Genomic DNA, 16,166 nt, shown 5'->3' with positions numbered 1-16,166 from the left:
TGTTACGTGTCTTTATTGGGAGGCTGTATTGGGTTTCATTCTGGTTTCGCAGCTTTGATTTTGATAATTGAACAGAAAGGTCACAGCCATTTCCCGAAGCTTTGTTGTGTGGGATAAATATATATAATTATGGTTTATCGGTCTTCCAATCTTAACACGTTTTTCACGCCTCCAACCTCGCCACGAGTCAGCCCCCAGAAGAGTGCTGGAGGAATTTTAGTGTTTGGTTTTGGAGCCCAGGCCCCCGGCAGTCTTCTAGGGAGGGCGAGAGGAAGAACACCACCGGCCGTCGCGGCCCTGTTCCCTCTTTCCGAGCGGGTGTTGAGGGAGCACCCAGCAACGCGCGGAGCCGGGAACAGAGGCCCGGCCTCCACCAACGGCCAGGGCGGGGCACCGTGGGAAATGTAGTTCATCTCGGCGCCCGTGGTTCCCTTGACTCCAGCAGCTGAGCGGACCGTGGACTACAACTCCCAGGATGCCTCGAGACTCGCCTTCCGGAGGCCGAGCGACTGAGAGATTGGCGGCCGCGGGGTTCTGAAGCTGGAGGACCGACCAAACTGGGCTCTCGCGGAGCCGGGACCAGTGGACATGGCTGGGACAGGTGCCCTCGTCTGCGCCTCTGCGGGGAATGGCGCGTAACCCGGAGGATTTCAGGGGCTAGAAGGATTGTAGGCTGAGCTCGGAGCGCAAATGGTCTGGGCGCTCGGAGAGGGTGACGCATGGAGGGGCACGGAGTCTCGGGACCGAGGGGGTGACTCCGGGAGGGGTCTTGCTAAAGGGCAGGTTTGGGATTTTAAAATGCCTGGCACGGAGTTGGTTAAAGAGATGCGATGACGCGATGGTACTGTGTGGCCCTGTGGCTTTTGCAAACCTCTCTTAGAAATTCTCGCGGTGTGGGAGGCTGGGACAGTATCGATAGGAGATGGCAGAAGTTCCTGGATGTGTTATGGTGCAAAACATGTTTGGACTTGTAGGTCGTGAAAATTGCCATTACAGAGAAAGATACAAAAATAGTCAGAGTGGCCCCTATGCATAACCCAGCTAAACTTTGCCTTCTAATAACAGGACAGGCCAAACCCAGCGAAACCGAGATGGCCTCCTCCGACTCCTTTCTTCCAAGGCATGCCAAAAGTCGGTTTTGGTAATGTTGAGGAGGGGTAGGGAGAGAGTGATAATTCTGAGGAAAACTTCTCTATTAATGAGGTGAGTCGGATTTACAGTTAGTGTGAAGGGAAAAATTTCCACCATCAGTGAATATAGTGTCAAGGAGTAACCAGCACTCACATCAGCTTTTGTGCTGAATGCTGCCTAGGAAGTAGTCATGGGTATTGCCTGGGAAGGTGTATTGGCCATAGTACCTAGCACCTACTTCCTTTCTGAGATGGATACCTGCCATCCCCCCCATCCTCTCTCAGGATAAAGGATGAGGACCACTGCCCTTTATGGGAGTAATCTTGAAGCCTTGAAAAGCTCATTAAGTTACCCAGAGCACTTTGCTTCTCATCTGAATTGCTGTCCCCATAAGGAATTGTTAATTTATGGAAATAGGAAAGCTCCATCATTTTTAAGCAACCACTTTAATTTTCTTTATTAGGAAGGATGAGCTCCATGTGGGCAGAATTCAAATGATGTGGACAGCGCTGTGAAGGAGCCACAGGCAGCCCCTAGAGCCTTAGAGATGGTAGGCAGAATGCAGAGTAAGATGTATGGAAATGTGAACCCGCTCTTACCCCCACTCCCACCCCCAAGATCTTGACTGCATGGAGTACTTGGGGGCTAGGTGTCAAGGACCAGGATGTGGTCCCCAGAGAACTGTGCTAGGAAGTAGAATTGATGTCAAACTTCTTATTAAGCAATGAGCAAGACTTTCTTCTGAGCCTCTGAATGTCCAGCTGGAAGCATTTTTAAGTGTCTCTTGCTGGTATTGAGGAGACAGGGACATGGAAGAGAGGAAAACATTCCCAGTCACATTACAGCCTGGCTGGGAAGGTTTGCATGTGGTGTCTGGAAATCAGTGAAAAGCAGAGACTTCTGCCCACCGGATTGCACCCACAGTGGCATCCTGTACTGGTTAGTGGGAGCTTTTCCACGCTCTGAATGAGTCTATTCTGAGAAACTCTAGGAAAGCATAAAGGGCTTCTGTCTCTGAATGCCACTGGAGCTCCTTTTTCTCTCGTGACTTGGCAAAAGACCAAGCAATTCATTCTGCATTCTCAGTTTCAACACATGTTCACTGATTTTGTTAATGTGATTTGTTTTTCCCATTTTAGGCACCAAAAACCAAGAAGGGATTGAAAGGTGAGTGGAGAGATGGAACATCACCCTTAAGTCAAAAATAATTTCTGCCCCTTGGGTCCAAAAATAACTTTGTTGTGTCTGAATGTTCTTGGTGTGAGTCTTGCTGATTTCCCCATAATTTCATAGGCAGCTTTGGTCTTCCTAGGGGACTCCTTATGCTGCCTCATTGGCCCTCAGAGTAATACAGAAATAAACTAGGGATGGGAATTGAGGAAAAAACCCTTCTCGTTGGGCTCTGTATCCAGAAGCATACGGTTGGGGGCCGACCCCGTGCCTTAGTGGTTAAGTGCGCGTGCTCCGCTACAGGTGGCGCGGGTTCGGATCCCGGGCGCGCACCGACGCACCGCTTATCCGGCTATGCGGAGGCCGCGTCCCACATACAGCAACTAGAAGGATGTGCAACTATGACATACAACTGTCTACTGGGGCTTTGGGGGGGGGGGGGAAAGGAAGAGAATTGGCAATAGATGTTAGCTCAGAGCCGCTCTTCCTCAGCAAAAAAGAGGAGGACTAGCATGGATGTTAACTCAGGGCTGATCTTCCAAAAAAAAAAAAAAAAAAAAAACATACGGTTGGGGTTACAGGTGGTGGTAAAGGCACTTCAGCTGGATGCAAGACCTCATTCAGGACTCAAACTTGGGTTTCCCCCACATGACCCCATCGGAAAGTGGCCAAGAAGGTATGTCTCCAGACCAGTTCTGAAGGTCTCAGATGGAAGGATACAAGGAGGCTATTGGTATGAAAGAAGCTTGTATGTGCCTAGAAATCTTGGACACTTTTCCTAAAGAAGCAAACTGGGCTTTGTTCCAAGTCTGGAAGACTGGCTTGTTGGCCAGTGTGTCACACAGAATGTAGGTTCTACTGAAAATCTTCACCACCATCCTTTGAGAAAGTTATTTTCAATTTCTACCCTAGGGTCTTTCCACAAGGCATTGTGACTTGTTGCCAGAGAGTTAGAAAACATCTCGTGGCCCGTGAAGAGAGAGCTAAGCCCAACATCTGAGACCTCTGAGGTCCTGGAGTGAGGTCTCAAGACGTGAGGCTTGTAAGGATCATTCTTCTTTTCTCCTGAGGTCATGATGGCTGCTTTTCTCTTCCAGGCTCCATAGATGATGTCCTTGGTGACCTCCTAGGGGATGACAGTAAGTGCCCCTTCCCCAGAATCCCTTCGTTTAGGCTTCTTCTTTTCTTTTTTAAATTGAGATATAATTCATGTAAAATTCGCTTTTAAAGTGTACAGTTTGGTGGCTTTTAGTGTATTCACAAAGTTATACAACCATCACCACAGTGTAATTCCAGAACATTTTCATCACCCTGTAAAGAAACTCCATACCCATTAGCAGTCACTCCTCGTTCTCCCCTCCCCCCAACCCTAGGCAACCACTTGTCTACTTTCTTTCTCTATGTCTTTGCCTATTCTAGATGCTTTATATAAAATGGAATCATACAGTATGTGGCTTTTGCATCTGGCTTCTTTCACTTACCATAATGTTTTCAAAGTTCATCCACACTATAGCATTCCTTTTTTCATTTCTTTCTATGTCTGGACACTATTCCAGTATGGAGATGCCATATTTTGTTTATCCATTTGTGAGTTGATGGATATTTGAGTGATTTCCACATTTTGGCTAGGCTGTTGTGAATAACGCTTTTATCAACATTCATATACACATTTTTGCATGCACATATGTTTTCAGTTCTTTGGGGTATAAACCAAAGAGTGGAATCATTGGACTATATGGTAACTCTATGTTTAAATTTTTGAGGAACCACCAAACTATTTTCCACAGCAGCGGCACCATTTTACATTCCCACGAGCAGTGTAAGGGGGTTCCGATTTCTCCAGGTTCTTGCCAATACTTGTTATTTTCTGTCTTTTTGATTATAGCCATCCTAGTGGGTGTAAAGTTGCATCTCATTATAGTTTTGATGTGCATTTCCCTAATGACTAATGATGTTGAACAAATTTTCATATGTGTATTGGCCATATGTATATCTTCTTTGGAGAAAGGTCTTTTCAGATCCTTTGCCTATTTTTTTTTAATTGATGTCATTATAGTTTATAACATTATGAAATTTTAGTTGTACATTTTTGTTTGTCAGTCACCGTATAAATGCATCCCTTCACCCCTTGTGCCCACCCCCCAATCCCCTTCACCCTGGTAACCACCAACTCTTCTCTCTGTCGGTGTGTTAGTTTATCTTCCACATATGAGTGAAATCATGCACTGTTTGTCTTTCTTTCTCTGGCTTATTGCACTTAACATAATACCCTCCAGGTCCATCCATGTTGTTGCAAATGGGACGATTTTGTCTTTTTTTATGGCTGAGTAGTATTCCATTATATATATATATACACCACATCTTCCTTATCCAATCATCAGTCAAGGGACACTTGGATTGCTTCCATGTCTTGGCTATAGTGAATAATGCTGCAATGAACATAGGGCTGCATAAGCCTCTTTGGATTATTGATTTCAAGATCTTTGGATAAATACCCAGTAGTAGGATAGCTGGGTCATAAGGTATTTCTATTTTTAATTTTGTGAGGAATCTCCATACTGTTTTCCATAGAGGCTGCACCAGTTTTCATTCCCACCAGCAGTGAATTAGGTTCCCTTTTCTCCACATCCTCTCCAACATTTGATATTTTTTGTCTTGGTGATTATAGTCATTCTAACGGGTGTAAGATGATATCTTAGTATAGTTTTGATATGCATTTCCCTGATGATTAGTGATATTGAACATCTTTTCATGTGTCTGTTGGCCATCTGTATATCTTCCTTGGCAAAATGTCTTTTCATATCCTCTGCCCATTTTTTGCTTGGGTTGTTTATTTGTTGTTCAGTTGTGTGAGTTCTTTATATATTATGGAGATTAACCCCTTGTCAAATATATGATTTGATAATATTTTCTCCCAGCTGGTGTGTTGTGTTTTCATTTTGATCCTGGTTTCATTTGTCTTGCAGAAGCTCTTTAGTCTGATGAAGTCTCACTTGTTTATTTTTTCTTTTATTTCCCTTGTCCGTGTAGACATGGAATTCGAAAAGATCCCTCTATGACTGATGTCAAAGAGTGTACTGCCTATGTTTTCCTCCAGGAGTTTTACAGTTTCAAGTCTTACCTTCAAGTCTTTGATCCATTTTGAGTTAATTTTTGTGTATAGTGAAAGAAAATAGTCTACTATCATTCTTTTGCGTGTGACTGTCCACTTTTCCCAGCACCATTTATTGAAGAGACTTTCCTTTCTCCATTGTATGTTCTTAGCTCCTTTGTCGAAGATTAGCTGTCTGCAGATGTGTGGTTTTATTTCTGGGTTTCAATTCTGTTCCATTGATCTGTGTGTCTGTTTTTGTACCAGTACCATGCTGTTTTACTTATTATAGCTTTGTAGTATATTTTGAAGTCAGGGATTGTGATGCCTCCAGCTTTGTTCTTTTTGCTCAGGATTGCTTTAGCTATTTGGGGTCTTTTGTTGCCCCATATGAATTTTAGTATTCTTTGTTATATTTCCGTGAAGAATGTCATTGGGATTCTGGTTGGGATTGCATTGAATCTGTACATTGCTTTAGGTAGTATGGATATTTTAACTATGTTTATTCTTCCAATCCGTGTGCATGGGATATCTTTCCATTTCTTTATGTCATCACTGATTTCTTTCAGTCATGTGTTATAGTTTTTGTTGTATAGGTCTTTCACCTCTTTGGTTAAATTTATTCCTAGATATTTTATTCTTCTTGTTGCAATTGTAAGTGGGATTGTCCCCTTGTGTTCTCTTTCTGTTAGTTCATTATTAGAGTATAGAAGTGCAACTGATTTTTGTAAGTTGATTTTGTACCCTACAACTTTGCTGTAGTTGTTGATTATTTCTAATAATATTCCAGTGGATTCTTTAGGGTTTTCTGTATATAAAATCATGTTGTGGGCCAGCCCCGTGGCTTGGCGGTTGAGTGCGTGCGCTCCGCTACTGGCGGCCTGGGTTCGGATCCCAGGTGCACACCGACGCACCGCCTCTCCAGCCATGCTGAGGCCCTGTCCCACATACAGCAACTAGAAGGATGTGCAGCTATGACATACAACTATCTACTGGAAGGCTTTGGGGAAAAAAAAACGGAGGAGGATTGGCAATGGATGTTAGCTCAGAGCCGGTGTTCCTCAGCAAAAAGAGGAGGATTAGCATAGATGTTAGCTCAGGGCTGATCTTCCTCACAAAAAAAAATAATAATAATGTTGTGTGCAAACAGTGAGAGTTTCATTTCTTTGTTGCCTATTTGGGTTCCTTTTATTCTTTTTTCTTACCTAATTGCTCTGGCCAGAACCTCCAGTACTATGTTGAATAAGAGTGGCAAGTGTGGGCACCCTTATCTTGTTCCTGTTCTCAGTGGAATGGCTTTCGGTTTTTCCCCATTGAGTATGATGTTGGCTGTGGGTTTGCCATATATGGCCTTTATTATATTGAGGTACTTTCCTCCTATTCCCATTTTGTTGAGAGTTTTTATCATAAGTGGATGTTGGATCTTGTCAAATGCTTTGTCTGCATCTATTGAGATGATCGTATGGTTTTCATATGGTTTTTATTCCTCGTTTTGTTAATGTGGTGTATCACATTGATTGATTTGCGGATGTTGAACCATCCCTGCGTCCCTGGTGTAAATCCCACTTGATCATGGTGTATGAGCTTTTTAATGTATTGCTGTATTCAGTTTGCCAATATTTTGTTGAGGATTTTTGCATCAATGTTCATCAGGGATATTGGCCTGTAATTTTCCTTCTTTCTATTGTCCTTGTCTGGCTTTGGTATCAGGGTGATGTTGGCCTTGTGGAATATGTTAGGAAGTGTTCCGTCTTCCTCTATTTTTTTGGAATAGTTTGAGAAGGATAGTAATAAATCTTCTTTGAATGTTTGGAAAAATTCTCTAGAGAAGCCATCTGGTCATGGACTTTTATTTTTTGGGAGGTTTTTGATTACTGTTTCAATCTCTTTAATTGTGATTGGTCTATTCAGATTCTCTGTTTCTTCTTGATTCAGTTTTGGGAGGTTGTATGAGTCTAAGAATTTATCCATTTCTTCTAGATTGTCCAATTTGTTGGCATATAGTTTTCCATAGTACTGTCTTATAATCCTTTGTATTTTTGTGATATCTTTTGTAATTTCTCCTCTTTCATTTCTAATTTTATTTATTTGAGCCTTCTCTCTTTTTTTCTTAGTGAGTCTGGCTAAGGGTTTGTCCATTTTGTTTATCTTCTCAAAGAAACAGCTCTTTGTTTTGTTGATCCTTTCTACTGTTTTTTTGGTTTCAATTTCATTTATTTCTGCTCTAATTTTTATTATTTCCCTGCTTCTGCTGACTTTGGGCTTTGTTTGTTCTTCTTTTTCTAATTCTGTTAGATGTAATTTAAGGTTGCTTATTTGAGATTTTTCTTGTTTGTTAAGGTGGGCCTGTATTGCTATGAGTTTCCCTCTCAGGACTGCTTTTACTGCATCTCGTATGAGTTGGTGTGGTGTATTTTCATTTTCATTTGTCTCCAGATATTTTTTTATTTCTCCTTTAATGTCTTCAATGATCCATTGGTTGTTCAGTAGCATGTTGTTTAGTCTCCACATCTTTGTCACTTTCCCAGTTTTTTTCTTGTAGTTGATTTCTAGTTTCGTAGCATTATGGTTGGAGAAGATGCTTGTTATGATTTCAATCTTCTTAAATTTATAGAGGCTTTCCTTGTTTCCCCGCATATGGTCTATTCTTGAGAGTGTTCCATGCGCGCTTGAGAAGAATGTGTAATCTGCTGTGTTAGGATCGAGTGCTCTCTATATATCTATTAAGTCCATCTGGTCTAGTTTTTCATTTAAGTCCACTATTTCCTCATTGACTTTCTGTTTGGATGATCTATCTATTAATGTAAGTGGGGTGTTAAGGTCCCCTACTATTATTGTGTTGTTTTTGATATCTCCCTTTAGGTTTGTTAATAGTTGCTTTAGGTGCTTTTGTGCTCCTGTGTTGGGTGCATCTATATTTATAAGTGATATGTCTTCTTGGTGGAGTATCCCTTGGCAATTATTATATATTGCCCCTCTTTGTCTCTCATTACCTGTTTTATCTTGAAGTCTACTTGTCTGATATAAGTATGGCAACACCTGCTTTCTTTTGTTTGCCATTAGCTTGGAGTATTGTCTTCCATCCTTTCACTCTGAGCCTGTGTTTTGTCTTGAGAGCTGAAATGTGTTTCCTGGAGGCAGCATATTGTTGAGTCTTGTTTTTTAATCCATCCCACCACTCTGTGTCTTTCGATTAGAGAATTCAATCCATTTATATTTAGAGTGATTATTGATATATGAGGGCTTAATGTTGCTATTTTATCACTCATTTTCCAGTTCTTTTTTGTTTCCTTTGTTTCTCATCCTGTGTGTTTCAGACTACCAATTCAGTTTGGTAGTTCTGTATGATGGTTTTCTTAGTTTTCTCTTTATTTATCTTATGTGTCTCTGTTCTTATTATTTGTTTAGTGGTTACCATGAGGTTTGTATAAAAAATCTCATAGATGAGATAGTCCATTTTCTGATGGCCTCTTATTTCCTTAGACTAAGTTGATTCCATCCCTTTCCTCTTCCCCTTCTAAGTTATTATTGTCACAACTTATTCTATCTTGTGTTGTGAGTTTGTGTTTAAAGTAATGAGGTTATATTTATTTTTGGTGTTTTCCTTCCCTTAATCTTTGGTGTTATAATTTAAGTGTTTGCTAACATATTCTGATAAGAGCTGCAATTTTTCTGATTTTGACTACCTATTTTTCTCAAAGCTTTGTATCCCCTTTCTCTCTTTTTTTTTCAGGCATGAGGGCCTTCTTTTTCTTTTTTTTTTTTATTTTTTTGGTGAGGAAGATTAGCCCTGAGCTAACATCTGTTGCCAATCCTCCTGTCTTTGCTGAGTAAGATTGACCCTAGGCTTAATGTCCGTGCCCATCTTCCTCTACTCTGTATGTGGGATGCCTGCCACAGCATGGCTTGATGAGTGGTGTGCAGGTCCAAGCCTGGGATCTGAACTTGCGAAGCCCAGGCCGCCGAAGCGGAGCGTGCAAACTTAACCACTACGCCGCCGGGGTGGCCCCCTTGAGGGCCTTCTTGAGCATTTCTTGTAGTGGGGGTCTTGTGGCAATGAATTCTCTTAGCTTTTGTTTATCTGGGATAGTCATTATTTCTCCATCATATCTGAAGGATATTTTTCTTGGGTAGAGTATTCTTGGCTGAAAGTTTTTGTCCTTCATAATTTTGAGGGGCTGGCCTGGTGGCTCAAGCGGGTTCGCGGGTTGGGATCCCAGGTGCGCACCAATGCTCTGCTTGTCAAGGCGGCCCGGGGTTCGGATCCCAGGCACGCATCAATGCACCGCTTGTCAAGCCGTGCTGTGGCGGCATCCCATATAAAGTAGAGGAAGATAGGCATGGATGTTAGCCCAGGGCCAGTCTTCCTTGGCAAAAAAGAGGAGGCTCGGCATCAGATGTTAGCTCAGGGCTGATCTTCCTCATAAAAAAGAAAAAAAGAATTTTGAATATATCATTCCACTCTCTCCTAGCCTGTAAAGTTTCTGCCAAGAAATTGACTGAAAGCCTGATAGGAAATCCTTTGTACATTATTTTTTTTTGTCTTGCTGCCTTTAATATTTTTTGTTTATCATTGACTTTTGCCAGCTTTATTACTATGTGCCTTGGAGAGGGTCTTTTATTGTTGATATAGTTAGGAGATCTGTTGATTTCATTCACTTGTATTTCCAGCTCCTTCCCCAGGTTTGGGAAGTTCTCAGCTATTATTTCTTTGAACAAGCTCTCTGCTCCTTTTTCCCTCTCTTCTCCCTCTGGAATACCTGTAATCGCTATGTTGCATTTCCTAATTGAGTCGGATATTTCTCAGAGAATTTCTTTATTTCTCTTTAGTCTTAGTTCTCTCTCCTCCTCCATCTTGAGCATTTCTGCATTCCTATCCTCAATATTGCTAATTCTTTCTTCCATATTTTCAGCTCTGTTCTTTAAAGATTCCACATTTTTCTTTATCTCCTCCATTGAGTTTTTCATATCCAACATTTCTGATTGGTTTTTCTTTATAGTTTCAATCTCTTTTGTGAAAAAGTTCCTGATTTCATTGAATTGTCTATCTGTGTTTCCTTGTAGTTCATTGAGCTTTTTTATGATAGCTATTTTGAATTCTTTGTCGTTTAGGTTATAAATTTCTGTGCCTTCAGGATTGATTTCTGGGTACTTGTCATTTTCCTTCTGGTCTGGAGATTTAATATATTTTTGCATACTGCTTGAGGGCGTGGGCTTATTTTTCCTCACTCTGAAAATATCTGGTTGCAGCTTCCACCTGCCGCCACTGGGTGGGGGTCAAGAGCTGTGTATTCTGAGCCCGCCACGGTCCGCAGGCACTGTGGCCAACTGGCTGTGCTGGTGCTCCAGGCAGGGGGGTGGGGGGGGTCTTTCTTTCACCTACCCAATCCTGGGGGCTTCTCGTTTTTCCCTCACTATCTGCTCTCCTGGGGTGCTAGTTTGATGAAGGCACCCCTACAACAGTTCAGTCCCCTCCATATGGGAATTTCCCACAGGCTGTGAAAGAACTTGGAGAGCGATGGTTTTCCCACAGAGGGCCACGTCTCCCCCTTCTCTCTGAGAGCCACACAGTCCCGGAGGGGAGGGGCTCTTTCTTTCGCCTGCCTGATCCCAGGGGCTTCTCGTTCTTCCCTCACTATCTGCTCTCCTGGGGTGCTAGCTTGATGAAGGCACCCCCACAACAGTTCATTCTCCTCCATATGGGAATTTCATACAGGGTGTGAGAGAACTTGGAGGGCAATGGTTTTCCCACAGAGGGCCGTCCCTCCCCCCTCTTTCTCAGAGAGCCACACAGTCTTGGTCCCAGGGTCGCTGTCGTTGGAGAAGGAGGGGAGTTCTCCTTACCTCCTTCCACTTCCTCCAGGGGTGCCAGCACCTCCACCCTTAGATGTAAGGCTACGTGGGTCTCTCAGACATCTTTCTCTGCCATGATGCTAACGTCACTCCCCTTTGCCTATTTTTTAATTGGGTTGTTTGTCTTTTTACTATTGAGTTGTAAGAGTGCCTTGTATATTCTGGATACTAGTCCCTTATGTTGTGTGTCCATGTCTGCTGTACTGAGGAGCAGGTCTTCAGCATCATGCAAAGCTCACCAGGGACAGCAAGGCTGAGGTGCCCTCCACCTGGCCCAGAAGAACCCACACAGCACAAGCTCATGTGTTCCAGCTGATGGCTTTGGGCAGCGGAAGTGCATTGTTCTTCCTGAATTTCCATGAGGCAGAGCGGGATGGGGCTCTTCATTTGGCACCAGTTGGCATTTAGGGTTGACTTCCTGCTTGGAAATATTATTGCTCCCGTCCCCGATTTGGGACCTGCCTATGGGGCCAGTTTCCTTCCTCTCAACAGGCCCTTCTTTCAGTAGGAGGGTCTGGGAGACAGCTTGGTGGGGAACTTGTGATCCTTTTCACCATGACTTCAGTTCTCTGTAGCCAGATGGCATCTTTCCTGTTTTCTTTTTTTCCAGTGACATCACCTGAGAAGCCTGTTAAACTAGCTTCACGTGCCAGAGACGCCACAGGTGTAGCTCGGGTGCTCCCTTCCTCGAGGGCTAGAACAAAGTAAGCCCAAGACCAGCTTGGGTGTCATGACTCATTTCAGTCCAAATGCTCCTGCCTCTCCACCCCCACTTCCCACTTATTGTGTGCCCCATTTTTAATGTCAGTAATTGTCTCCTCCTTCCCTCATCTCCTGGTCACTGAAGGAGCCTGGGGGGTAGAAAGAGAACTGAACTGGAGGTCAGAAGTCCTGGCCTCAAGTCCTACATCTGTTGCTTACTGTGTGACCTTGGGCGATTCCTGAACCTCTCTGAGTCTCCTTTTTCTTATCCTCAGAATAAGAGGATTGGCCTAGATCATGATTTCAGATTGTGTTTGTTTGTCAAAGGTTCTCCTGACAGTTGAGAAATAAGGAAGGAGCTTTGTGTGCCTGCCCCACCTTTGTTTTAGCTAAACCAGTTCTGTCTCTCTCTCTTACCTGTTGTTTTTAACAGTTTGTTTTTAAAGGGGCTATACTGCTTTTAAAAAGTTGAAAATCACTGCATTACGTGGCCTGTGAAATTCCTTTTAGCAACTCTGTTCTCCTGGAGAAGAGTCTACCCAAGTTCACTTGGACCCTCTAAGCCACTCTTCCTTTCTTAGAATCATCTAGTGCCCTGGGGAAGTGGGTGGGTGCCAACTCCGCCCCTTTGCAGGTCCCTCCTAGAAGACGATGCCTTCAGCACCATGGCAGGCTTTGCAGGAGCTGATGCTGAGGTGAGCCGACCGTTCCCTACTCCCTGCCCTCTCCTTATCCCCAGTGTGGTGGGTGTCATGGCCTAGGGGCTGCTCACAGAAGGGTTTAGAAAGCCCCATAAAGCAAGTTCTTTTTTTTTTTTTCTTTTTTGTAAGGAATATCAGCCCTGAGCTAACATCCATGCCAATCCTCCTCTTTTTTGCTGAGGAAGACTGGCCCTGGGCTAACATCCATGCCCATCTTCCTCCACTTTATATGGGACGCCGCCACAGCATGGCTTGACAAGCGATGCGTCGGTGCGCGCCCGGATCCGAACCCGGGCCGCCAGCAGCAGAGCACGCGCACTTAACTGCTACGCCATGGGGCTGGCCCCCAAAGCAAGTTTTTAAAGCAAAGCAATACCCCAGGGCTCCCAAGTGGACCCAAAGCAACCTCCTTATCCTTCCTACCAGTGAGACAAGCTAGAAAGCAGAGCTTTTACCAACCGCTGGAGTCTTGGATGTTGCCCCTTCTAACTGTGCTTCCCATAATGAACGCCATAGTTGTCCAGTCATGTGGATGGAAAGTAGCATAATTTGAGTCCTGTGATGGAAGTGGTCTTTCTAATTGGGAGGAATAGAAAGTGGCAGCACTTTCGGGGTCTCCACAGCTGGGCTGGTTTGACTTCAAACAACATCCAAGCCCCAAGTGAGGGCAGACCCTCCTATTTATGCCCCATTGGGTGACCTCTGCTCCTGGCCTAGCAAAAGCAAGGCAGCAGGGGCCTAGAGCCCTGAGCTTTGTTGGGCCTTGGCTAACATGTGTCCTTACCCTCCTGTGGACTTTAGGTTTCAGACATCTCTGATGCAGACCCACAAGCTTTGCTCCAGGCCATGAAGGTAATGAAACAGCTTGCACGATTTTGGAAGCCAGGGGTGGGGTAATGATATTTCATGCCATACCTTCATTCTGCCTCTAATTTCTCCCTTTACGGTTTGTGTTTCTGAGCCCTACCTAGTGCAAGAATGGAGCTCATCCATGAGCTGGTGCCCTTCCTGCCCCTCTGGGTATAAGTCCATTTTCCTGGTTTATAGAGATTCCCACTTCGAGGCACAGTCATGCCACAGGCCTCTGAAATGGGGGTGGCTCCCACCCGAAGACTCACGTGGGTCCCTCTGGCCAACCACCACCTAGGGAGACGTGGAAGAGACGTCCCCTAAAGCTTAAGCTTTCTCTGTATTTCTCTCCACATCCCCTGCCAAGTCCCCTTCAGTACAGCTGTCCTCTCATCAGATCAAGCCCCAAGCTAATCTTCGCAATGGAATTTTAAGACATAAATTCTGAACAGTTTATAAGAGCATAATCTCTCCATGCCCGGGAGGCCTGGCCCGGTCTAGAACCTGAAGGAGCCCTTTGTTCTCTGCCCTATCCATCCAGCAGCACCCCCTGCCTGACCTCCGCCTCACGTCCTTCTGGTTAACTGTGTTGCCACAGTCCTCAGCCAAGACTGAGCGCTTGTTTTCAGCCCTGTGGGGCCCTAAAGAATTGGGGTCTGTTTCCTTCTTGGCTCCACATCAACTTCCTTAACCTCAGCTTGAAATCAGTCTTCCCCAAGGACACCAGCTGGGACCACTGGGTGTGACCCTCGAGTCCTCTGACTCAATTTTTGGTGGTGACTTTGAGCCTCTCATTCCAGAACCATGAGCTGAACCCCCTACCCCACTCTGCTTGCCTTTGGTTCAGTTTTCTTTCCTAACTCACCTTTTTTCTTTTCTTTTTTTTTTTTTTTGTGAGGAAAATCAGCCCTGAGCTAACATCCAATGCCAATCCTCCTCTTTTTGCCGAGGAAGGCTGGCCCTGGGCTAACATCTGTGCTCATCTTCCTCTACTTTATATGGGACACTGCCACTGCATGGCTTGACAAGCGGTGCCTGGATGTGCTCCCCGGATCTGAACCTGCTAACCCTCGGGCCGCTGCAACGGAGTGCGCGCACTTAACCACTATGGCTTCAGGCCGGCCACACCTTTTTCCTGAAGTTGTCTCATTTTCCTTTGTTTCCTCACAATTCTGTCCCTGGAGTGCCAACCACCATCTTCAGATGGAAGTCCTCATCCCCTTCTCAAAATCATCCCTCAGCAAGTCTATGCTGAAGGCTTGTGACCAGGAAGTGCCTGGCTGCCTCCCTCTCCTGGCTTAGTTCATGCTGGTTTTTAATGTCATCTCCGTAGAATATTCATTGACACGGAAAGCATTCTCATCATACCTCTGCCTCTAATTGCAGTTCACTTCTCCCAACCCAGGCAGGCTAAGAATCCAGAATTTTCCTTGACTTTGGGCACAGGGGTATCTTTTTGCCTCGGGTCCCCTTACTGCCTGGTGCAGTCCCTTTGGAAGTCTTCAATCTCAGGATCCTGCTATTTCGTTTCCGCTGCACACAGAGCTTCAAATTTTGCTAGGCCTTTGTGAGAAGCTGCAGAAAGCAGGTTTTAGTGACTCTCATTCTAGCGTTGAGGCAGCAGCTGCTAATAAGAGCCGGTAGAAGTACCAATCCGAGACCATTCGCCTCATCTGAGACCGAGTGTGTGGAGACTGTGCTTCAGCCCTCCCTCTGTCCTTATTCTGTAACCCTGTCAGATCAGTTCCCCAGCCCAAGTCCCCATTTGTCCCCGTGGAAAAGGGAGGCAATATTACCACCAGGCTGCTCCAGCATGAGGGCGTTTAGCAACCACTAGCTGAGCACCTGTGAGGATTCCTCCCTCTTCCTCACTTCTCCAGGATCTGGACGATATGGATGCAGATCTCTTAGGTCTGAAGAAGTCTAATCTAGCCTCTAGTAAAAGAGCTGCAAAGAGTTCTGGGAAAGAAGAGCTGCCTAGTGATCCCAATGAGAAAGGTGAGTGGGAGATAGCTCCTTCAATATAGGGACACTTTGGGGACATAGAAAAAGCTTGGAAGGAAGCTTTCATGTCCTGTGGGTTTTCTCTGCCTGGGAGGGAGAGACCAGGGGCTCGCTGTGTACCTCTGGTGTGTTTGAGTGTTTGTGGTGGGGGCAGGGGACAGGTTGAGCTTCCTCTTCCTAGAGCTGTTCCAGTACCTCTAAGTCCAGCTCCTGGAAAAGCCATTTGAGTTAAATTGGAGAATTTTCTGGTAGCCTGTGCATCTCCCAAATCCATGACTCTGTTTGGAATGACTTGTGACCAGGGGGGTAGGAGGTGACTTCCAGACCACGTTTCCCTGCCAGAAGCCTGTGTGAGAACGGGGGAGGTGTAGACCCATCCCATGGCCATCTCTGCAGCCCCCCAGGAGGAAGTACACGCCATTGCAGAGCTGCAGGCGTTCGTGGCACAACCTTGGCATGGAAAGACCAGGCTTGTGACCTTGCCTTCTTTTTGCTTCCTGCAGGGGACGCCCTTCCCACCAAGAAGCCACCTCCCTCTCCCAACAGCTTTGGACATCAGTACAGGAAGTTTCCCTTTGAAGGTACCTTAGGCCCTGCATCCCGCTTCTAGAACACTCCAGTTTTGAGAGTGGAGTAGCCTGGGTAATGCTTGCTTGCTTGCTTGC

General features: G+C 44.9%; 1 protein-coding gene across 11 annotated transcripts in view; it reads left to right on the top strand.

Moving 5' to 3' along the window:
• The first annotated feature begins 496 nt into the window (after positions 1–496).
• FBF1 (Fas binding factor 1) overlaps positions 497–16,166 on the top strand; it is a 30,353-nt gene continuing 14,683 nt past the window's right edge. For 4 of the 11 annotated variants that reach the window (XM_058561671.1, XM_058561670.1, XM_058561669.1 and 1 more), the window contains exons 1-10: positions 502–712; positions 1,066–1,203; positions 1,595–1,681; positions 2,271–2,298; positions 3,399–3,440; positions 11,856–11,949; positions 12,582–12,642; positions 13,450–13,500; positions 15,378–15,495; positions 16,005–16,082. In XM_058561671.1, the coding sequence (XP_058417654.1) occupies positions 1,679–1,681; positions 2,271–2,298; positions 3,399–3,440; positions 11,856–11,949; positions 12,582–12,642; positions 13,450–13,500; positions 15,378–15,495; positions 16,005–16,082 (475 nt within the window). In that variant the 5' untranslated portion in view covers positions 502–712; positions 1,066–1,203; positions 1,595–1,678. Of the gene's footprint in view, positions 713–1,065; positions 1,204–1,594; positions 1,682–2,270; positions 2,299–3,398; positions 3,441–11,855; positions 11,950–12,581; positions 12,643–13,449; positions 13,501–15,377; positions 15,496–16,004; positions 16,083–16,166 lie in introns of all 11 variants that reach the window. The other 7 variants (XM_058561668.1, XM_058561675.1, XM_058561674.1 and 4 more) reach the window with 7 other exon arrangements.

The sequence above is a fragment of the Diceros bicornis genome, chromosome 18, assembly GCF_020826845.1.
Source record: "Diceros bicornis minor isolate mBicDic1 chromosome 18, mDicBic1.mat.cur, whole genome shotgun sequence".
NCBI lineage: Eukaryota > Metazoa > Chordata > Mammalia > Perissodactyla > Rhinocerotidae > Diceros > Diceros bicornis.
Note: the sequence above shows the minus strand (reverse complement) of the source record. Positions and strands in the feature narration are given on the sequence as shown.